Genomic DNA, 17,507 nt, shown 5'->3' with positions numbered 1-17,507 from the left:
CACCCAAATGCTGGGAACCTGGGAATGTATTACCTTACACGGCAAAAGGGAATTTGCAGGAATGATTGGAAAAGGCAAGGAAGCAGAGCCGGCCAATAAGGAACACAGCCTTGGTGATAGTGAGAGTGACACACTGCAGACTTCTGACCTCCAGGACTGGGAAATAATCAATCCGTGTTATTTTTATCCACTATTTGTGGTAAACCCGGAAAAAGAATTGGGTAAAAAGAATAGTGATAAGCACAAAAACTGGGGATGTAGGGACAGAAGGACCCTTCCCGTGCTGCCTGTAAGTGGACGGACAGGCTGGCCAGCCTGGAAAGCCGTACTGCAGAATTTGGTCCAAGTCAGAACACATGCATCGCCCCAAGACTCCGCAACCTCACTCCCAAACAGGTGTTCCAGAGAAATGCCCACACGGGGCCAAGGAGGACACGCACACGGGAATATGCCCTGGGGCACTGTTTGTGGCAATGGGAAGTCAGGATGTCCCGCACAAGAGATGTGGTGCGGACCACAACACAATTCTAGGAGGCCATTAGACCTCGTGCATCCATGGCAACATGAACAGACCTTAAAATCAGAGTGCCGACGGGTGAAAGAGAAAGAAGCCTACAGCACCACACGATTGATGTAAATTAAAAACAGCACGCAAAACACTGCGCATAAGGACACACATCAAATGGGGTGAAGGGAGGGAGAGAGAAAAGGAATAAATACATTAAGAGGGCCTTTCCACGGATCAGTGAGTGTACTTTAACGGTGATATAATTAGCTTATCTCTCTGCCCTGCAGGCCAAGTTAAAACAAAGGAATGAAAGAAAGTAAATAGGAAGATGGGGGCTCAGGAGCATAAGAGACTGTGCAGAGCCAGAGACTGAGATGCTGGCGATGAGCAAGAGCCTGGTGTTAGCGCTGTCGCAGACAGACGTCAGATGTCGGTGGGGCGGGCACAGAGCAGGGCTTCCAGATGGCGGGCCAGGTCCCCTAAGAGTGAGGTGAGATCAAGTGTGAGCAGAGCCAGCTCCCGGCCCTTCACTCCCCCAGGATGACGAGTCCACTGAAGGAGTCATCTGGGAACGTGGTCCCCAGCTGAGTAACAGGCAGGAAAGAAAGGGGGCACCGGAGGCCCCAGTAGGATGAGAAACATTATTATTAGCCATAAAAGAACCAGTCTGTTCCACTGATGTTACGCAGCAGTGTTCACTGGGTAGCTGTAATTTCAGGCAATTAGGTTGTAATTCATAATTTCGCTGTGTAATGGAGCTGGTTGCGAGGAGAGGATTTCTACACCGTAGAGGGCTGAGATTCACTGGGCCGGAAAAGTTCTACTTAATGAGTCTGAGGCAGTTAGTCCTGTGTAGTTCTCAGAAAGCTGCCTCCTCAAAGCTCAGGCTCAGTGAGTGTTTTGCAGAAAACCACTTCCTCCCATCGGAGATCTTTTAAGACTTGGAGTCCTCCAACAGATGAGAAATCAGAATTTACTTACAGGAAAGATATATTCATTCCTCTAAGTGTTATTTGTTTCAGCAACGAAGTATTTTACTGTTAATGGCTATTCTGAGTTGGCTGAATCAGAAGAGGAAGAGATCACAAAACAGACAGAGAACAAACCCAGCATTTCCAGTCCCCAAAGACGTGACAGGTGTACTGCTTTCTCCCTTGTTCTACAGCCGGCTAAAGAACCTGGACCAGATTATCTATGTGGTTGCGTCAGGGAAAAGGTCAGAGCTTTGGCTGTCTTCCTAGTTTCTTACTAGCTTTCCAACCGATGGAGTCAGCTATTGCTTTACAGCCAAGAGCTCACCTTTGCACAGCCCGGCTTCCTCCCAGGAGCAGAGGCTGGAGAAGGGAGACTGGTGACGGATAAGCAGACACTGGTGCCCACAACTAAAGAGGTTGCCTCACAATTTCTATGGCACAGATGTGCACGAAGCCCTTTTAGAGTCATCGGAACTATTTCCAAAGAAGATTACGAAAAGAATCATAGTTTTGAGGGTTCTCTGCCTTGGAATGCACTTAAAACTTCCTTGAACTACAGAGAAGACGGGCGACAGGTTTTGCCTATAATGCTCCTCCGCTGGGCTCAGATCAGGATAAATATATGCACAAATAGCTTCTTCTCTATGAAACAAACTTATTTTGCTTCACTTTGTGTTGCTTTGGAATGCTGGAAGACTGATCTGTGGAACCCTAAGGAATCTGGCCCCCCGTGCTACTATAACAGAGGATGTTTCACTTCTGGTCTGTGTGGGAGCAGGAGATGAAACAGGGAAAGGAAAGGAGTTCAAACGATAGAACAGTGAATGCTGCATCCCATGCTAAGGTTACCAGCGCCCAGGTTCTGGTGCTGAGTTAACGTCAGCATAGACCACGACTATCACATTCCAGTGGGCCTTGGATTTCTCATCTCTAAGAACGGTATTTCAGTACCTCTCGTAAACTTCTAGCACAGATTAAACGAGATGTGCATAAATCACTGCTCATTACAAGTAAATGCTCAAAACATGTTCCGTGTTATAATTCAGACTCTATGCCCTGCTTTGCCTTCAGAGGTATCTATTTTATAGTTCAAGAGGTGTATGTTTAGTTCGAAAATGTCCAAAGAATGTTAATGCTATCAATATTATTAACAGGTCCTTAAAAATAAACTATCAAGATTGCTCTGAAAAAAAAAATGCATTGGTGGATGGCACCTTGTAAAACTGTCTACTTTCCTTCATTGGATGAGCACGGGAAGCTCTCCCCTGTGCCAGGCAACGCCTCCTCGCCCTTGGATCCCCAGCATGCCCACATCCTGCCGGACTCTAGGATGAGCACACCCCTCTCCACACTCCCTCTTATAGCGCATGTGACCCTGGTGAGTGGTCAGACAGGGTTGAGAACCCCTCCTCTTTCAGATGCAGGGCTCATCACTGCCATATTGTGGCTCCTGGAGGAGTGGGCCAGGTGTGAGTAGACAGTACCAGAAGGGCTATGGTTCTCTCTGTTTTCACTCCGCCTGTGGGGAGAGAGGTAAAGATGCCTGGAGAGGCTCTTAGAACCCACCCAGTGGGGAAATGAAGGACACTGCCTTCCACTTCCTGTCCCAGCACTTGCTGGGATCACACTGGGGAAGGGTGCTAGGGTCCAAGACCCCATTCACCGATTCAGTGGCTCCTGGAAGGGCCTGGGTGTCTGGCCTTTGAAGAGTTTCCCAGTGATTCTGACACACAGGCTGAAAGCCACCAGGAGGGATGCATGAAACCGCCTGCTCCTCTGGCACCCTGATGCACATCCAGGTCTATCTCATATCACACTCGAAGCAAATACATCAGCTGTGTTAGAAACATTACTGCTCAACAAATAGCCACGTGCTCCTTCACATTTCTCAGCCCCTCTACAGTTACAGGCACCTGTCTAGTTCTGGCCAACAGGTTGTGAGCAGAAGCATTCAGGTAAAGAGGTGAGTCTCTTCAACGGATGTTTCAGGTAATGGGTTATCGCTAGCCTGGGTTCCTGACTGCGTATTCGGAGCAGAGTTGTGCTCACCTACAAACTAGCACTGGATATGCAGTGCAAGCTGGAAATAAGATTTTCTGGTGCGCCATGCCCCTGAAATTTGAGGAGTGAGTTTGTCACTGCTGTATAACCTATCCTCATCTGGACTAACACTCCAGTCACACAAAAGAAGAGTCACCTGGGACTCTCGAATTGAGGCAAGAGAACCCTGAAGCCAGACCCCTCCTCTCAGCTCTCCACTGCAGGGCCAGACTGGTGCTGGCCATGTTACAACAGGTACCTTTCTTTTAAATAAAACTTTTATGAATTTAAACTTAGCTAATATTGGCATCTTCTTTCTCATATAAAGAAACTGCTAAGAGGAAATGGAACAGATAAGATATGAACAAATTTCCATCAAGGACAAGAGAATAACTGCTTGTGTATGGATATCAGTTTGTTAAGGCTGGGAGGTACACATCACTGTCCATAATCCATGCTCTATTTTTTGTTTCTTCAATTTGAAAATTAAAGAAGAGTAAAAAGAAAAAAAAAAAGCCTATCCTTTTACTGCCTAGACTTAGCCTCTTAATACTTTAGCATATTAACTCCCTTTCTATTTCTAGAACACTATAGAAATATTCAGGTACCCTCTGACCTACACTCAAAGGTACTCACTGCTCCCCTCTCCGACTACCATGAGATTGGTTTATGTTGTTCTGGTCTACTTTAAATATTCCTGCATATACACATACAGAGTTAATGCAAATGTGTACACATATAAATTCATACTAAATAGAAAGTACTTCTCTGCAGTCATGCATTTTCAATATACAGACACTGTGGTCAAGAAAGGTATCATGGAGGGAGAGGCAGACGGGGAAGAGCTCACATGAGAGCTAAGGCCAAATAAGGTGAAGCGGAGATGAAGCTTTATTTAACCTACATAAGGTCACAATAATTTCACTTCCAGAAATATCTCCACTGCTACTGATTTTTGGTTAAAAATATCAAAGTGACACTGACGTAGACTGTAACGGGAGATAATTCAGGCAAAGTGAATGGCTGCTTCGGAGACAGACCTGGCTCTGGTCACCTCAGTACAATGCTATACAGCTTAACTCCCAGTAGGGGTATATATTATATATATAGCCTAAAAGTAAGTACATACTATCAATGGATTCATTACTAGAAAGAAGTATGTAATAAAACATACGGTCAACCTTTAAGGTCATTACTCTTTCTAAGCAGATTCTTTCATTTAATTTGGACTCCTCTTTCCAACCCCTTAAACGTGAACACAGATCGCCAAGTGCCCTTGGAGATAAGGTGGGTAAATACTGAAGGTGGATTCAATGTGGTGTTCAGAACCAGTGCAGTATTTAGAAACTGGCACCGATGGATTTAGAACTAATGGCTCTAGGGGTGGAGGTGGGCCCTGGGATCACGTAAGGGGATGCTCAGTAAACAGGAGTTCATGAGATGGGCACATGCCACACGCCTGACTGAGCGGGACAGAGCCGGACCCCTCACACCTCCTGACAGCCCTCCTGCAGAAGAAAGATGCAGGCAGTCACACTGCAGCACCACCATCCTGTCAGACTCACAAACTGAAAAGTGGCCAAAGGATATCAGCCTGATCTCCCTGAAGAAGCAGGAACTGGGAAGAGTTCAACCACACAGCCAGTGATCCAATCAATCCCGCTTACATAATCAAACCCCAATGAGAACTTTGGGTCCTGAAGCCTGAGTGAACGTCCCTGGCTGGCAATACTCAGTGTGGTCACAGGTCCCAGCACAAAGGAGGTAACAGTATACGGGACTCATGGCGAGGAGAGAGCTGGAAGCTTTCTCTGGGACTCTACCAGACTTCACCTGTGCATTTTGGTTGGTTCACATGTGTATCTTTCTGCTATAATAAAACTATAATCACAGATTCTTTTTAAGTGGCTCATGATAGGATTGTTACTTTGAAAAGCTTATGGAGTAAATGGGTCCTCAGAGAGTGGCAACATGTGAAGGAAATTTCTCTCTTGTACCTGCATCCTTCCTTAAGGGCTTCCTTGCTCAGCTCCGCCACTCCCTTCCCCAGCCCCCCAAACGCGACATTACCAGGACTTTGGAGTTACTTTCTGCTAAGGAGGATGAGATGAGAGGGAAGGAAGAGGGCACTGCGGCATTCTGGAGGTTTACCTGTCCTTTTTTCTGGCCAAGTGGCAGCCATTTAAGAATCTGGAGTTCAGAGTCCTCATTTATATTTCAAAAGACTTCAGGTGAACTGGGTGATTGCATTGTTATTACATGGATCCCAGGAACACAGAACAATGAAATCTCTTCGCAAATGGAACACTGAATCTCAGAATCAAGAGTAATTGGTATAGAAAAGACAGGCACTTGTATCTTCTTATGACTGGTAGAAACACAACCCCCAACCCACTCAGAAAGTCAATTAACTAACACTAAAGGTTCTAAAGACAGTTTGAGGGGGAGTGGGCAGACAGAGAGCAGCTTTTATTTGGTTCAAAATAGCGTGCCTTCTAGTCTCTTGAATTGATTGTAGTGATGGCCAGAAAGTCAAAGCAGAAGTCAGACCCCAAAGATGAAGGAAGCCTAGAAGGGGTGATGGAATTCATTCCCAGACATGGTGAAGATAACCAGGTAGGGCCCTGGGTACAAGGAAGAAACTCTGCTACCATCACCTTATGCCATGGATGTGCAGAACTTTCTGAAGAATTTGCACAAAATCTCAGAAGGAATGTGTGGCCTATTTTTGATTCAAGTCTGATTCAATGGGACACAGATTCATGAGCCTGTGGTCACATCCAGTTTGCTTTCCCAAACTATCTGGGGAAAAGATGGGTCCTTTTTGCTACCTGGCAGTTGACCTAAACAATTACGTTAAAAACGTGTAGTGCAGAGAAGCTGAACCTGCCAACGCATGTCCCTGCTGTGAGTTCCCAGGGCGTCCGTTGTGTTCACCCTTCCCAACCGCTTGACATGTACTACTGTAACAACCTGTTTACTTGCCTGTCTCCCAAACATCCTTCAGGCCAGTGACTGTGTCCTAGTCATCCTGCATCCCCTCTGCTTGGCACAGAGGAGCTGACCGATCATGTGGACGGAATGAATCGATGAATGAACAAAGAGCAAAGCGCTTCCCTTTCTAGACTCTACTTGGCCTAAATTTAACTCACTTCTTTAAGTGTGAAGAAATGAGTGGTTCTATTACAGAGCATGCAGAAATAAACAATCATCTCATTTAATAATGAGCTGGGACCAATAACAAAAATTGCCTGCCTGTTGTTCCTTAGTTACTGCTCTGCCAAGTAGCCCGATCTGTTAACTGACATTAAAGATCTAGTTTCATTAAATCTTGAACAAGGCTCAGAAAACCTCCTGAGAGCACTCTGTTTAATTACAGGCAGGGGGCAAGCACCAATCCTATTGATCTGGTCAGTTCAAATTCTACACAACGAATGTGGACGATAAAAGAAGTGGCCTCAATTGCTTTACAGGCAACTCTGATGAACTGTAGATTCAGAGTTGCTATAAAGACAGCAAAGACAAACCAGCCATGTTATCATGTGGTACTGTGGGATGAAATTGTACCTCAGTCCCTCCATAGAACTACATATCGTAAAGAACAGAAGACAACCAACCACAAAAGACACATTTCTCCTCAGGGAAATAAAATATGTTGGGTGGTGGTAGGTGGAAGTCATCCAGCACTTAAAGTCTAGTACGCTGGCAACTAAAGACATCTAGCAAATTCTGATACCCACAACTGTCTTGGAAAAAAGAGAAATAAACCCAATTCGTGGGTATGTGTACAAATTCCTGAGGACATTGCCAATTGAGGAAGAGACACAAGTTCCTTTATAAGTTCCTTCATATAAAATCATACTAACTGCAAAACTTAAAATGTAATAAATGTGATCAGAAGAAAGGTTTTGAGTACAATGTGTGTGTGTGTGTGTGTGTGTGTGTGTGTGTGTGTGTGTATTTCATGTCCATCTCAGAGTTCTTCAAATATCTTAAAGATTCTTAAGGGAAAAAAAGATAATGTGGTGTTACTCTTTCCAGAGCACTAAAGAGATAGCTCTAGATTTTACCCCCAAGAACTACTGATACTGTTTGAGCATTTACTATATTCCAGGCATTGGTGAAGTGCTTCGATAATTCATGAGGATTACCTAACTTTCCTGCACTGGGCACTATTACTACCCCCACTTCATGGTGGAGGAAACTGAGGAGCAGAGATGTTAGGTAACTTGCCAAAGACTCACGGTGACTTGTTAGATCAGGCTGTGACACCAGGTCATCACAGAGCCCAGGTACCTGGTGTGGTACCATCACACTTGCTGTTCTAAATACTAACCTCCGCCGTTGGAGAAAATACTAAAAAAAGAGGAATTTGGTTTTTTATCCTTTCCTAGTCACACTCAAGGGCTGTCTTGTGCTATAGTAACTCAAGTTAGAGGAGGAAATTTATTCTAAATCACAATATGTAATTAGGCCTAAGACCAACATTTCCTTCACAAAACAGGCACCATCAGAATGCCGCACGCCAAGAGCAAGTGCACCTAGTTAGGGCATTAGTCGTAATGATCGGGGAGTGTAACCCAGGAAACTACAGGTGGTGTGGGCCTTAGCACTAAGTCAGTTTCCCCAGCTTGCCCAGATAGAGTCTTTGCTGACTGCAATGATTTACACTTGCTGTTGAAAGGACAGCGACACAGCTGGGTACTGAAAATAAGCTTATGCATGAGTTCAGATAAAATGACATTCAGATATGAGAGTTAGGAATGCTGGCATTAGCCACAAATGAGGAAAAGAGTTGATAACATTCAAAAATAGTAATTTCTTCCATATTCATACATAATGGCAACTCTGAAAACAGCGTGTGGATGAAAGCAGGATGATGTCCACAGGCTGACCTTATTGAAGAGCAAGTTAAAGAGTGATGGTGAGATCAACTAGATGTATTCTTGCTCCTCTGTCTGTGTGCAAAGTTACCAGTCAGTGCACAACCAGAAAGCAAGCTTCTAATATTGCCAAGATGGAGAAGGAGACTTAAGTCGGTCCGGTAATTCAAAGCGAGGTTCAGTGGGAACTGATCCTGATGGAAGAATTCATTGCTTCACCTCCTGTCCAATCACACATCAAATTCACAGCCAAACAAAGGAGTACTTGTGGGTTCCTGAGAAAAAAACTCCCTCTTTGGAAAAGTGAGTGCTTTAACAATTCAGCCAAACGATTCTGTCCTGAAACATCAGCTCCGTTAGTAATGGATGTATTTCCCAAACAAAGTGGTTCTCAGACCTGTTCAGGCTGCAGAGCCATTTAGTAGGCTGGGGTGACTACCAGGAATTACACACACACACACACACACGATTATTAACTTTAATCTCTGTACTAGAGAAGATGACATTTCATACTAGATTCCGTATGGATATGTGAGAGAGGGTCTATAAATTGAAAAGAAAACTTACAGAAGAAACTGCAAAGGGGAAAATTTCATATATTTTTGCAAATTATAAAACATTATTAACCTACCTTAGAAGAACATTCTAATTGAGCTCGGGGAAGACGTGTGCACCAGGGGAATGGCTGAGAATCACTAAGCAGTAGAATTTGTACCATCCACTTAGATTTGTGACTGCAGAGAAGAGGGTTTTTAAACTTCAGCACTTTCAGACTACTGTCAAGAATGATTTCATAACCAGAAAGGAATGGTGATTCATAAAACCAGAAATGCCACCAAATTCTCAGGGTCACCCTCGGCCCAACCCCCAGGGACAGGTCTGGCTGCGGGAACGGGCGTGCTCACCCTCCTCCGCAGACGGTCCCGCTCCTCCCGGATGGCGTTCATGGTGGCCTTGGTCCTGTTCAGCTCCTCCTCTTTGCTGCATAGCATGGCAGTCAGGCTCTCGTTCTCTTCCCTCAGCCCGGCCAGCTCCTTCTCCCATCGAGACCGCTCTTCTGCCAGGTTGGGATACAGGTCCCGGCCAAGGACCCCCTCAATTTCCTCCACTGTCTGGAAAACACAGCCACAAAGACAAGCCAAGTGAGTTCCCCGCGGGAAAGGGGAGGGGGAGAAAACAGGCTGGATGGGGGTGAGTGTCCACAGAGGGGTGGGTTCTACAGACATTTCACTGTGTAAAGTCATCGTAACCAGTGATATCCCCCAATCATCCTCTCCCATTTTCAGATGAGGCTCTGTCACTTGCCTGGGTCACAGTCTGTATTACCCAGCAGTCCTCTGAGTAAGAAAAACACAACCCCTTCCTGGTATTTAAGTCCACCTGTAGTGCTAACTGCCTGTCCACACAGATACTTATCTACTTCATTCACCCACGTTCCAGAGTTGGTGAATACATATAACCAGACAGCAAGTCAGTTAGTGATCCTGATAAAGAAAATTCAAAGCTGCAAACTGCATACAAAATCTAAACTGAAGTTTCCTAAATTACAGGCTTCCCATGTTCCAAATCAGCACTATGAGAAGTCACTGCATTATTTCCAGCTTTTGGTGTCACATCAGAATCAGAAGGTGTGAATGAGGTTCAGTCTCAAGATATGAAAGACAGAAATAAACCTCAGTGACACAGAAAAGAGGAAGCTCATTGCGGAGGTTTCTAAAACAGTGGGGATTTAATTAATAAGACAGCTAGGAGCTTAAAAAGAACAGAATCTTCATAGTACTAGGAGAGCTTTTCAAAAATTCATTTAAAACACCAGTATTAATAGAGACAGAACATGCATAAAATTTGAAAAAAAAGGAAGAACACACTCTGGTTGCTTTCAGAAGCTTCATTCACAATTATTGCCCTTTGGAAAAGGATGCACAAGCCAAATGATTTGGAAAGAGGAGGTGAAGAAGGGGGAGAAGGCAGTGGAGAGATGAGATGTGAAACAGGTCTCAAAGATGAGTGATGGTGATGCAAGGCTGTGTCGCTCCTGATGCTCGTGTGGGTTCCCTGATGAAGAACCCCTGGGATGAAGCTCACATGGGTTCCAGTCTTGCTGCCACTTTCCACATGTGATGCTTTGTCCTACCTCTCAAATCGAAGACTCATACCCTACTCAGCCCTGCTCCGGGGCCCGCTCTGTCCCAAGCTCGTTCGCAGAAGCCCTTGGCTTCCTCCCTCCCTTTCAGTGTTAAGGCTGGAGCTAGAAGCCAAGTTGACATTACAATCAAACGCAGGGCCTGGAGCCTCCAGAGGAAGAAACACTAGTGGTTGCTTCCCCAAACTACATCAACTATACACTTATAGTTGTGATGAATAAAGATGGAAAACCAGATGTATTATAGACATGAATCATGGTTTACCTCGAGATACCACAGCTCTTGTGTGAAAAAATCCAGGATTCCTGGATCGGGCTCAGAGTCCTCAGACATTTTTTAAATAACACATCACATTTTCCCTTCACATAGGCTCCTCCCAGACTTTTCAGGTTGAATTGCTAGGCCTGGGTCACTAAGCTCTGGTGAAGCGATATAGAGATACCAGAGGCCCGTAGCAACACGACTTGATGTTCCCATTGTTCAGGATGAGTTTGTGCAGATGCAGCAAATTCTTCTCACCTGGTCCTTCCTAAGCAGGAAGATGCGTGCATGTGAAAGGTGTGACTGAGGCCCAGGCCAGTGTGCTCAGGAGAGAGCAGTCATTCAGGCCCTGAGCCTCCCCCTTGTTAGCATCACGAACTGGTAACTCCTAAAACAACATTCTAGGGGCCTGGAGGCTTTAATAAAATTTCTATGTTAATCTTACAACCCCAGAGTGCTATATGATGAACCACACTAAAATGATATGGTTCAATACTAGAAGTCTAACGGTTTCCAAGGAACTAGCAGCAAAGCCAGTCTTTTTTTTTTTTTTTTTTTAAATTGAGGTAGAATCGATTTACAATTGCTGTGTTACTCACTGATGTGCAGCATAGTGATTCAGGTATATGTATACATATGTATGTATTCCTTTTCATATTCTTGTTCATTATAAGCTATTACAAGGTATTGACTATTTTGAATCCCCGTGCTATACAGTAGGACCTTGTTGTTTATCTATTTTATATATAGTAGTTAGTATCTGCAAATCCCAAACTCCCAGTTTATCCCTCCCCAGCCCCTCTCCCGCACTGGTAACCATAAATTTGTTTTCTATGTCTGCAATCTTGACTGTTGATATTATGACTTCTTTGTGATCCAACCCAATAAAATTTTTCGGGGCTCCTGCTTCTCCCCAGCAGCCCTCTCTCTAAAATGGCTTTCTTAGAAACACTCATTCCCTAACAGGTTTTTGAGGAAAATCACACTTCAGAAGAGAGGGATCTGATCATGTCCCTCATATGGTCTGCAAGAGCCAGGACAGAGAGGCTGGGGTGGGTGACTACCTTAATAGCCAGGTCACAGTGCTCGCTGGCTGTGGTGAGCTGCTCGATGTGCCTGTCCACCTCGGCCACAGAGAGGCTGCAGCTGCTCTTCTTCCGGCAGCAGACGACGTTCTCCAGCCCAGTCAGCACCCTCTGCAGTTCCGAGTTCAGGTCACTGCAGTTATCTGCGAGTGAAGGTGCACAAAACGAGGTCAGCAGGCAGTCGGGCAATGGTCCCTCTGTTTCACTGACCATGAGGAACCCATTCAGGTATAAAGGACGGCAAGGGGGCCTGACATTTCAGAGCTGAACGCCACGCAGCCTCATCTCACAGGCTGCTGGCCCCACTTCCGAGGCCTGGAGCCAATGCACAGGCTTTATTAAGGAGTTTCAGACCATGACCATTTTCTAGATGGCCACACCACGCTGAATTCTCTCGTCTTTCACTCAAAGTCCTTCACTCAATGGCAGCCACGTCTCGAGTTTCTTTAGTAAGAACAAAGGGGCTGTTGGGACCTCAGGTGCCTTCTGGTCAACCTTCCTGCTTAGCTATTTAGGTGAGTACCAATTCCAGAAAGACTTTCAGATAAAAAGATATCATAACTTTACTAAACAAGTGTTTTTTTTACTAAAAAGTCCCAGAGTGAGCAGAGACACTAGGTATTTTAAAAAATAGAAACTGTTTTATAAGAGACAGTCTTTGCCCTCAGTGAGCTTATAATCAAGGCTTTCCTTTTTCTGATGTAACCATTCAACCTGCTCTACCACTGCAATTTATACGACTTCTATCAAGGGCAAAATGAACTGTTCTAACAAATTCCATACTGTTCTCCATGTAAGTGTCTTGTAAGCAATTTTAATAATTTGATTCTGACTTAAAAATCTGGATTATTTTTAATTGCTGGACACCCAGGGTGTGGTCAGGGAAGGAAAATTAATCATAATCTTAATGCAAACTAGACATATCTTAAAAGATAATTTTGTCGGGGGAAAACATCCCCTTCAAAGTCAAATACAAATATCTGAATCTATGCTGGATTCGGTGTATCACTATGCCACTGAATTCTTGCAGCAAAACAGATGTTAACTATAACAATTTATCAAAGTACACTTTTCCTTTACATCCAGCCTGATTTCTGCATGAAGGAAGCTTCATGTCTTCACACTTCCCTCCCCTTCCATTCTCAGCACAGGTTCCATGCACTAAAATGGTCAACTGCCTTTGGTGCTTACCTGTGGAAGACTTCAAGGAAACTCTCAGCATTATAGATCTCTCAGAATCTTTTGTTCAGCTTTGACTGTGTGTATCTACAAGTTACCTAAATCTAGACAGAAGGTAAATCTGAAGCTTCCACTCCAATGAGTGAACACAGTTATTCCCCCTCCTCCCCGACCTGTTCTCCTCATCTCTCCCATGTCTGTGACTAGGAGTACCAGCCATCCAGTTACCCTGGTTAACTCTTAGGCAACCTTGATTTCCTTTTGCTTCACACCCTAAACCCAGTCCATCTGGTGACTGCAACCTCCAAAACATATCCCCAAACGGCCCTCTTCTAACCATCTCTACTGATAGCAGCCTTGGTCCAAGCCACCATCATTTCTTAGCTGAACCACCTCAACAGCCTCCTACCTCCAGTCCCCACACTGTAGCCAAAGTGAGTCTCTTAAGGACCGAAGTCAGATTATGCTACTCCCCAGCCCAAACTAGTATATGGCTTCCCACTGTCTTTCAATAAAAGTCTAAACTCCTTACCACAGTCTGTAAGACTCTGCATGATCAACACTGTTGATGTGCTCAACCCAGGCTGTACCATGGAACTCCCTGGGGAGCGTTCATAAAACACCAACATCCAGGCCCCACCCAGGCCAATTAAATCACAATCTCTAGAGGTGGAGCTTTGGCACCAGAAGATGTTTTTTAGGTTCCTTGGATAATTCTAACGTGTAGTCAAAGTGGGAACCACTGATCTGTCTGGTCCTTGCCTCATCCGTCCACCTCCCCCCTCATCACTATGCTTTGTTCACACTCCTGCCTTCTCTCCATCCCTGGAAGATGCCAACCTCCTATCTGCCCCAGGACTCCCTTTTCCTTTGTTGTTTCCTCTGCTGAGACTGATTTCCATCCACATCTGCTCTTACATTCAGCTCTCAGCTCAAGTGCCACCTCCTCACCAAGCTCTTGCCCCTGCTTCGTCCCTGTCCTGTTATCCCGTCTCCTCCATGGCAATTTTCACTATCTGATCTGACTTACACGTTTGTTATCTCTCCTCTACTAAAATATAAGCTTCATGGAAGAAGGGACCTTGATCTTCCTTCTCATTGTATCTCCAACACAGATAGGCCATCAAAAGTTATTTTCTAAATGAGCCAATATAAACACCACATCATTATATATTTAAGAGCCAGCAAGACTAGAAACATAGACTGTCAACAGCAGCATGTTTTACATCCACCTTATGCTTTTTGTCTTCATCATGGTTCATGCCCTGAGCTGCTGACAGCGGAGGGACAATCCCCAGTGCAGAAGCCCCCTCTGGAGGTGGAGGGCAGGTGCCCACCATCCACTCAAGACAAGAAGTCCAGAGCCAGGAGCGGCACTCCTTAACGACCACATATGCTGGTGGAACTATCTCCAGAACACACTTAATTCCAGGGTAACAACTGGAGACGGTTCTCCAAATGATGGTTTACCTTGAGGTGCAGGGATTCCTGGTACCCTAAGCTGAGTTTAACACACAGTCTTGAATTATTTGCATTATTAAGTGTTCATGAGTGGGATGAGGAAGAAAGATGCTTCTATTCAACCGTTTGTAAGGATTTCCCTAGCACAGCCCCACCTGATCACCCTGGATGTGTCTGAGGATGGGTCCTCACAGCAGGGCTTGAGAGGTGCCACAAGACTGTGTCCTGGGGATGGTGGGCTCCAGGGAGCAGGAGGCAAGTGCAGGGATCTCATCACGATTCCTTTCTCATTCTTTAATCAGTTGCTTCGCCCTGGCCTCAGGCTAGAAGCAGGGTACAAAGATGAACACAGTGGCTCATAAATGTACGTGGCAAAAGCCATGGTCCTCTCTCGCAGCTGTCCACCACCACCCTAGGGACAGGAACCACAGAGGACATGATGCAAGTACAGGCCAGAACATCAGGAAGACTGAGAAAGGAGCTTAAATTAACACAAAGACTGCAAACAGCTAGGGAGCACCTTCTGTTTACACCAAAGAGGGCTACCGAAGCCCAGTGTGTATCACAAGGGCTGCATGATGAACCCCACACACTCCCGCCTGTTATCCACAGAGCTTGGCACTGATTTCACATGAGCCCACTAGTGATCAGGTAATACTTGGCTGTCCCTTGTCAAGAGGACAAGGTGGCTAGGCTGGCAGGAGCAGATATTCTGGGTCCTGTCAGTGCTGTCACATAGCACCAGTTAACTCACCACCGCTCCCCAACCAACACTACTCGGTATAGGCCAAGATGCTTATCTTTCAGTCTGTGGCACATTCTTCTAAATATAGACTTGGCAGAAATCCTCAATTTCTTCCCTTGGCCTACAACACCCTGTACAGTCTGGGCCCTGCCAGGCACTGGATCTTCGTCACTGAAGGCTGAGGGAGTTGGAGGCTTTACAAAAAACCAGAAGTGTGAATAAAGGGATCAGCAGAACAAGATATGCTCAGACAAGGGACCCAGGGTCCCAGAACAAACAAAAGGTGCCTCATTTACAAATCAAAACCACAGTGAAGTATCACCTCATGCCTACTAGGAGGGCCACTATATAAACAACAACAACAACAACGGAAAATAGCAGGTGTTGACATGGAAGCAGAGAAAGTGGGATCCTTGTGCAACGTTGGTGGGAAGAGTAAAATGGTGCAACTGCTTTGGAAAACAGTCCAGCGGTTCCTCAGAAATTAACAATAGAACTACCACGTGATCCAATACCTCCACTGCTGGGTGCATATCCAGAAAGACTGAAAGCAGGGCCGCAGACATGTCCTTGTACATCATGTCCGTAACAGCCAACGATGGAAGTAACCCAAGTGTCCACTGGCAGATGAATGGATAAACAAAATGTGGCATATACATACAACGGAATATAACTCAGCCTTAAAAAGGAAGGAAATTCTGACACAGGATACAACGTGGATGAATCTTACGGAGATTAAGCTAAGTGAAATAAGCTAGTTACAAAAAGACAAATACTGTATGATTCTGCTTATATGAAGTACCTAAAATAGTCAAATTCATAGAAACAGAAAGTAGGATGGTGGTTACTGAAGGCTGGAGGGAGGGGGATGGGGGCAGGTACTGTTTGATGGGTACAGAGTTTCCATTTTGCAAGATCAAAGTTCTGGAGATCTGTTGCACAGCAATGTGAATATTCTAACAATATGGACTGTTATTAAGATGGTTAAGATGGTAAATTTTTTTTATTGATGTATAGTTGATTTACAATGTTGTGTTAGTTTCTGGTGTACAGCATAGTGATTCAGGAATATAGATACATATATATATTCTTTTCATAATAGTTATTACAAGCTATTGAATATAGTTCTGTGTGATTCACTGGGACCTTGTTGTTTATCTATTGTGTATGCAGTACTTTGCATCTGCTAATAAGATGGTGAATTTTATGTTATGTGTTTTCTACTCCAGGGAAAAAAAGGTGCCTCATTTTGGTGGTGATCCCAGTGACTTAGGATCTTGAGACAGGATCATAGCTCCTTTGGTTTGATCAGCACTTCTGACACTTCAGAAAGGGCTTTCAGAGACATCTTCAAGTTCCATCCCAGCAGGCAGGCGGTAAGCCTTGCTCCACAAAGGAGGAGTCTGAGGCTCGAAGACATTTAGTTACTCACTCAAGGCTGCACAGTGGGTGGGCAGCAGGGCTGGAGCTATGGTGTTGGCCTTCTGTGCCCAGGGCTGTCTTCACCACGCTGCTCTAACCCGAAGCAAGGACTGCTGTGCGTACAAGCACAGGTCAGCTCACCCAGGCCCCTGCGCCTACCTACTCACAGCCACTGTGCCCCAAGTAAGGCAACAGAGGGACAGAAATCACAGGTAAAGGAGGAATATTAACACTAAGTAGACTGAGAAATTAAGGGTGTATAATGTAATTCTCAGAACAACCACTAAAAACTAATGCTAGAGGCATAGTCAAAAACCAACAGATAACATAAAATTCTAGAAACTACTCAGTTAGCCCAAAAGAAGGAACAAAGGATGAAGAGAGGAACAAAAAATCAGAAGGGACAAACAGAAAGTGAAATAATAATAAACTGAAAGACCCATAATCAATCTTATCATTAAATACACTAAATGTTAACAAACTCCCTAAAAAGAAGACACTGTCAGCATGGATTAAAAGCAAGATTGACAGAATTGTTAGGTTGTCAGTTATCAAAAACAACAATAAGAGAAAATAACAAGTGCTGACAAGAATATGAAGAAACTGTAACAAGTGCACATAGCTGATAAGAGTATAAAATGGTGCAGCTGTCTTGGAAAACAGTTTGGTGAATCTTCGAAAAGTTAAACATAGAATTACCATGTGACCCAGCAATTCCACTCCCAGGTATGTATCCCAAAGAACTGAAAGCAAGGACTCAAACAGATACTTGTGTGCCAATGTTCAGTGCAGCATTATTCACCAC

The 17,507-nt window shown here is 44.7% G+C and overlaps 1 protein-coding gene across 4 annotated transcripts in view; it reads right to left on the bottom strand.

Annotated features, from left to right (window-relative positions):
* Positions 1 to 17,507, bottom strand: part of MCC (MCC regulator of WNT signaling pathway) — a 371,860-nt gene that overhangs the window by 56,318 nt on the left and 298,035 nt on the right. For all 4 annotated transcript variants that reach the window (XM_006192560.2, XM_032476494.1, XM_032476495.1 and 1 more), the window contains 2 exons: positions 11,875 to 12,038; positions 9,311 to 9,517 (listed from right to left, as the gene is read on the bottom strand). In XM_006192560.2, coding sequence (XP_006192622.2) covers positions 9,311 to 9,517; positions 11,875 to 12,038 — 371 coding nt within the window. The remainder of the gene's footprint in view (positions 1 to 9,310; positions 9,518 to 11,874; positions 12,039 to 17,507) is intronic.

Source organism: Camelus ferus, chromosome 3 (genome assembly GCF_009834535.1).
Source record: "Camelus ferus isolate YT-003-E chromosome 3, BCGSAC_Cfer_1.0, whole genome shotgun sequence".
Classification (NCBI taxonomy): domain Eukaryota; kingdom Metazoa; phylum Chordata; class Mammalia; order Artiodactyla; family Camelidae; genus Camelus; species Camelus ferus.
Note: the sequence above shows the minus strand (reverse complement) of the source record. Positions and strands in the feature narration are given on the sequence as shown.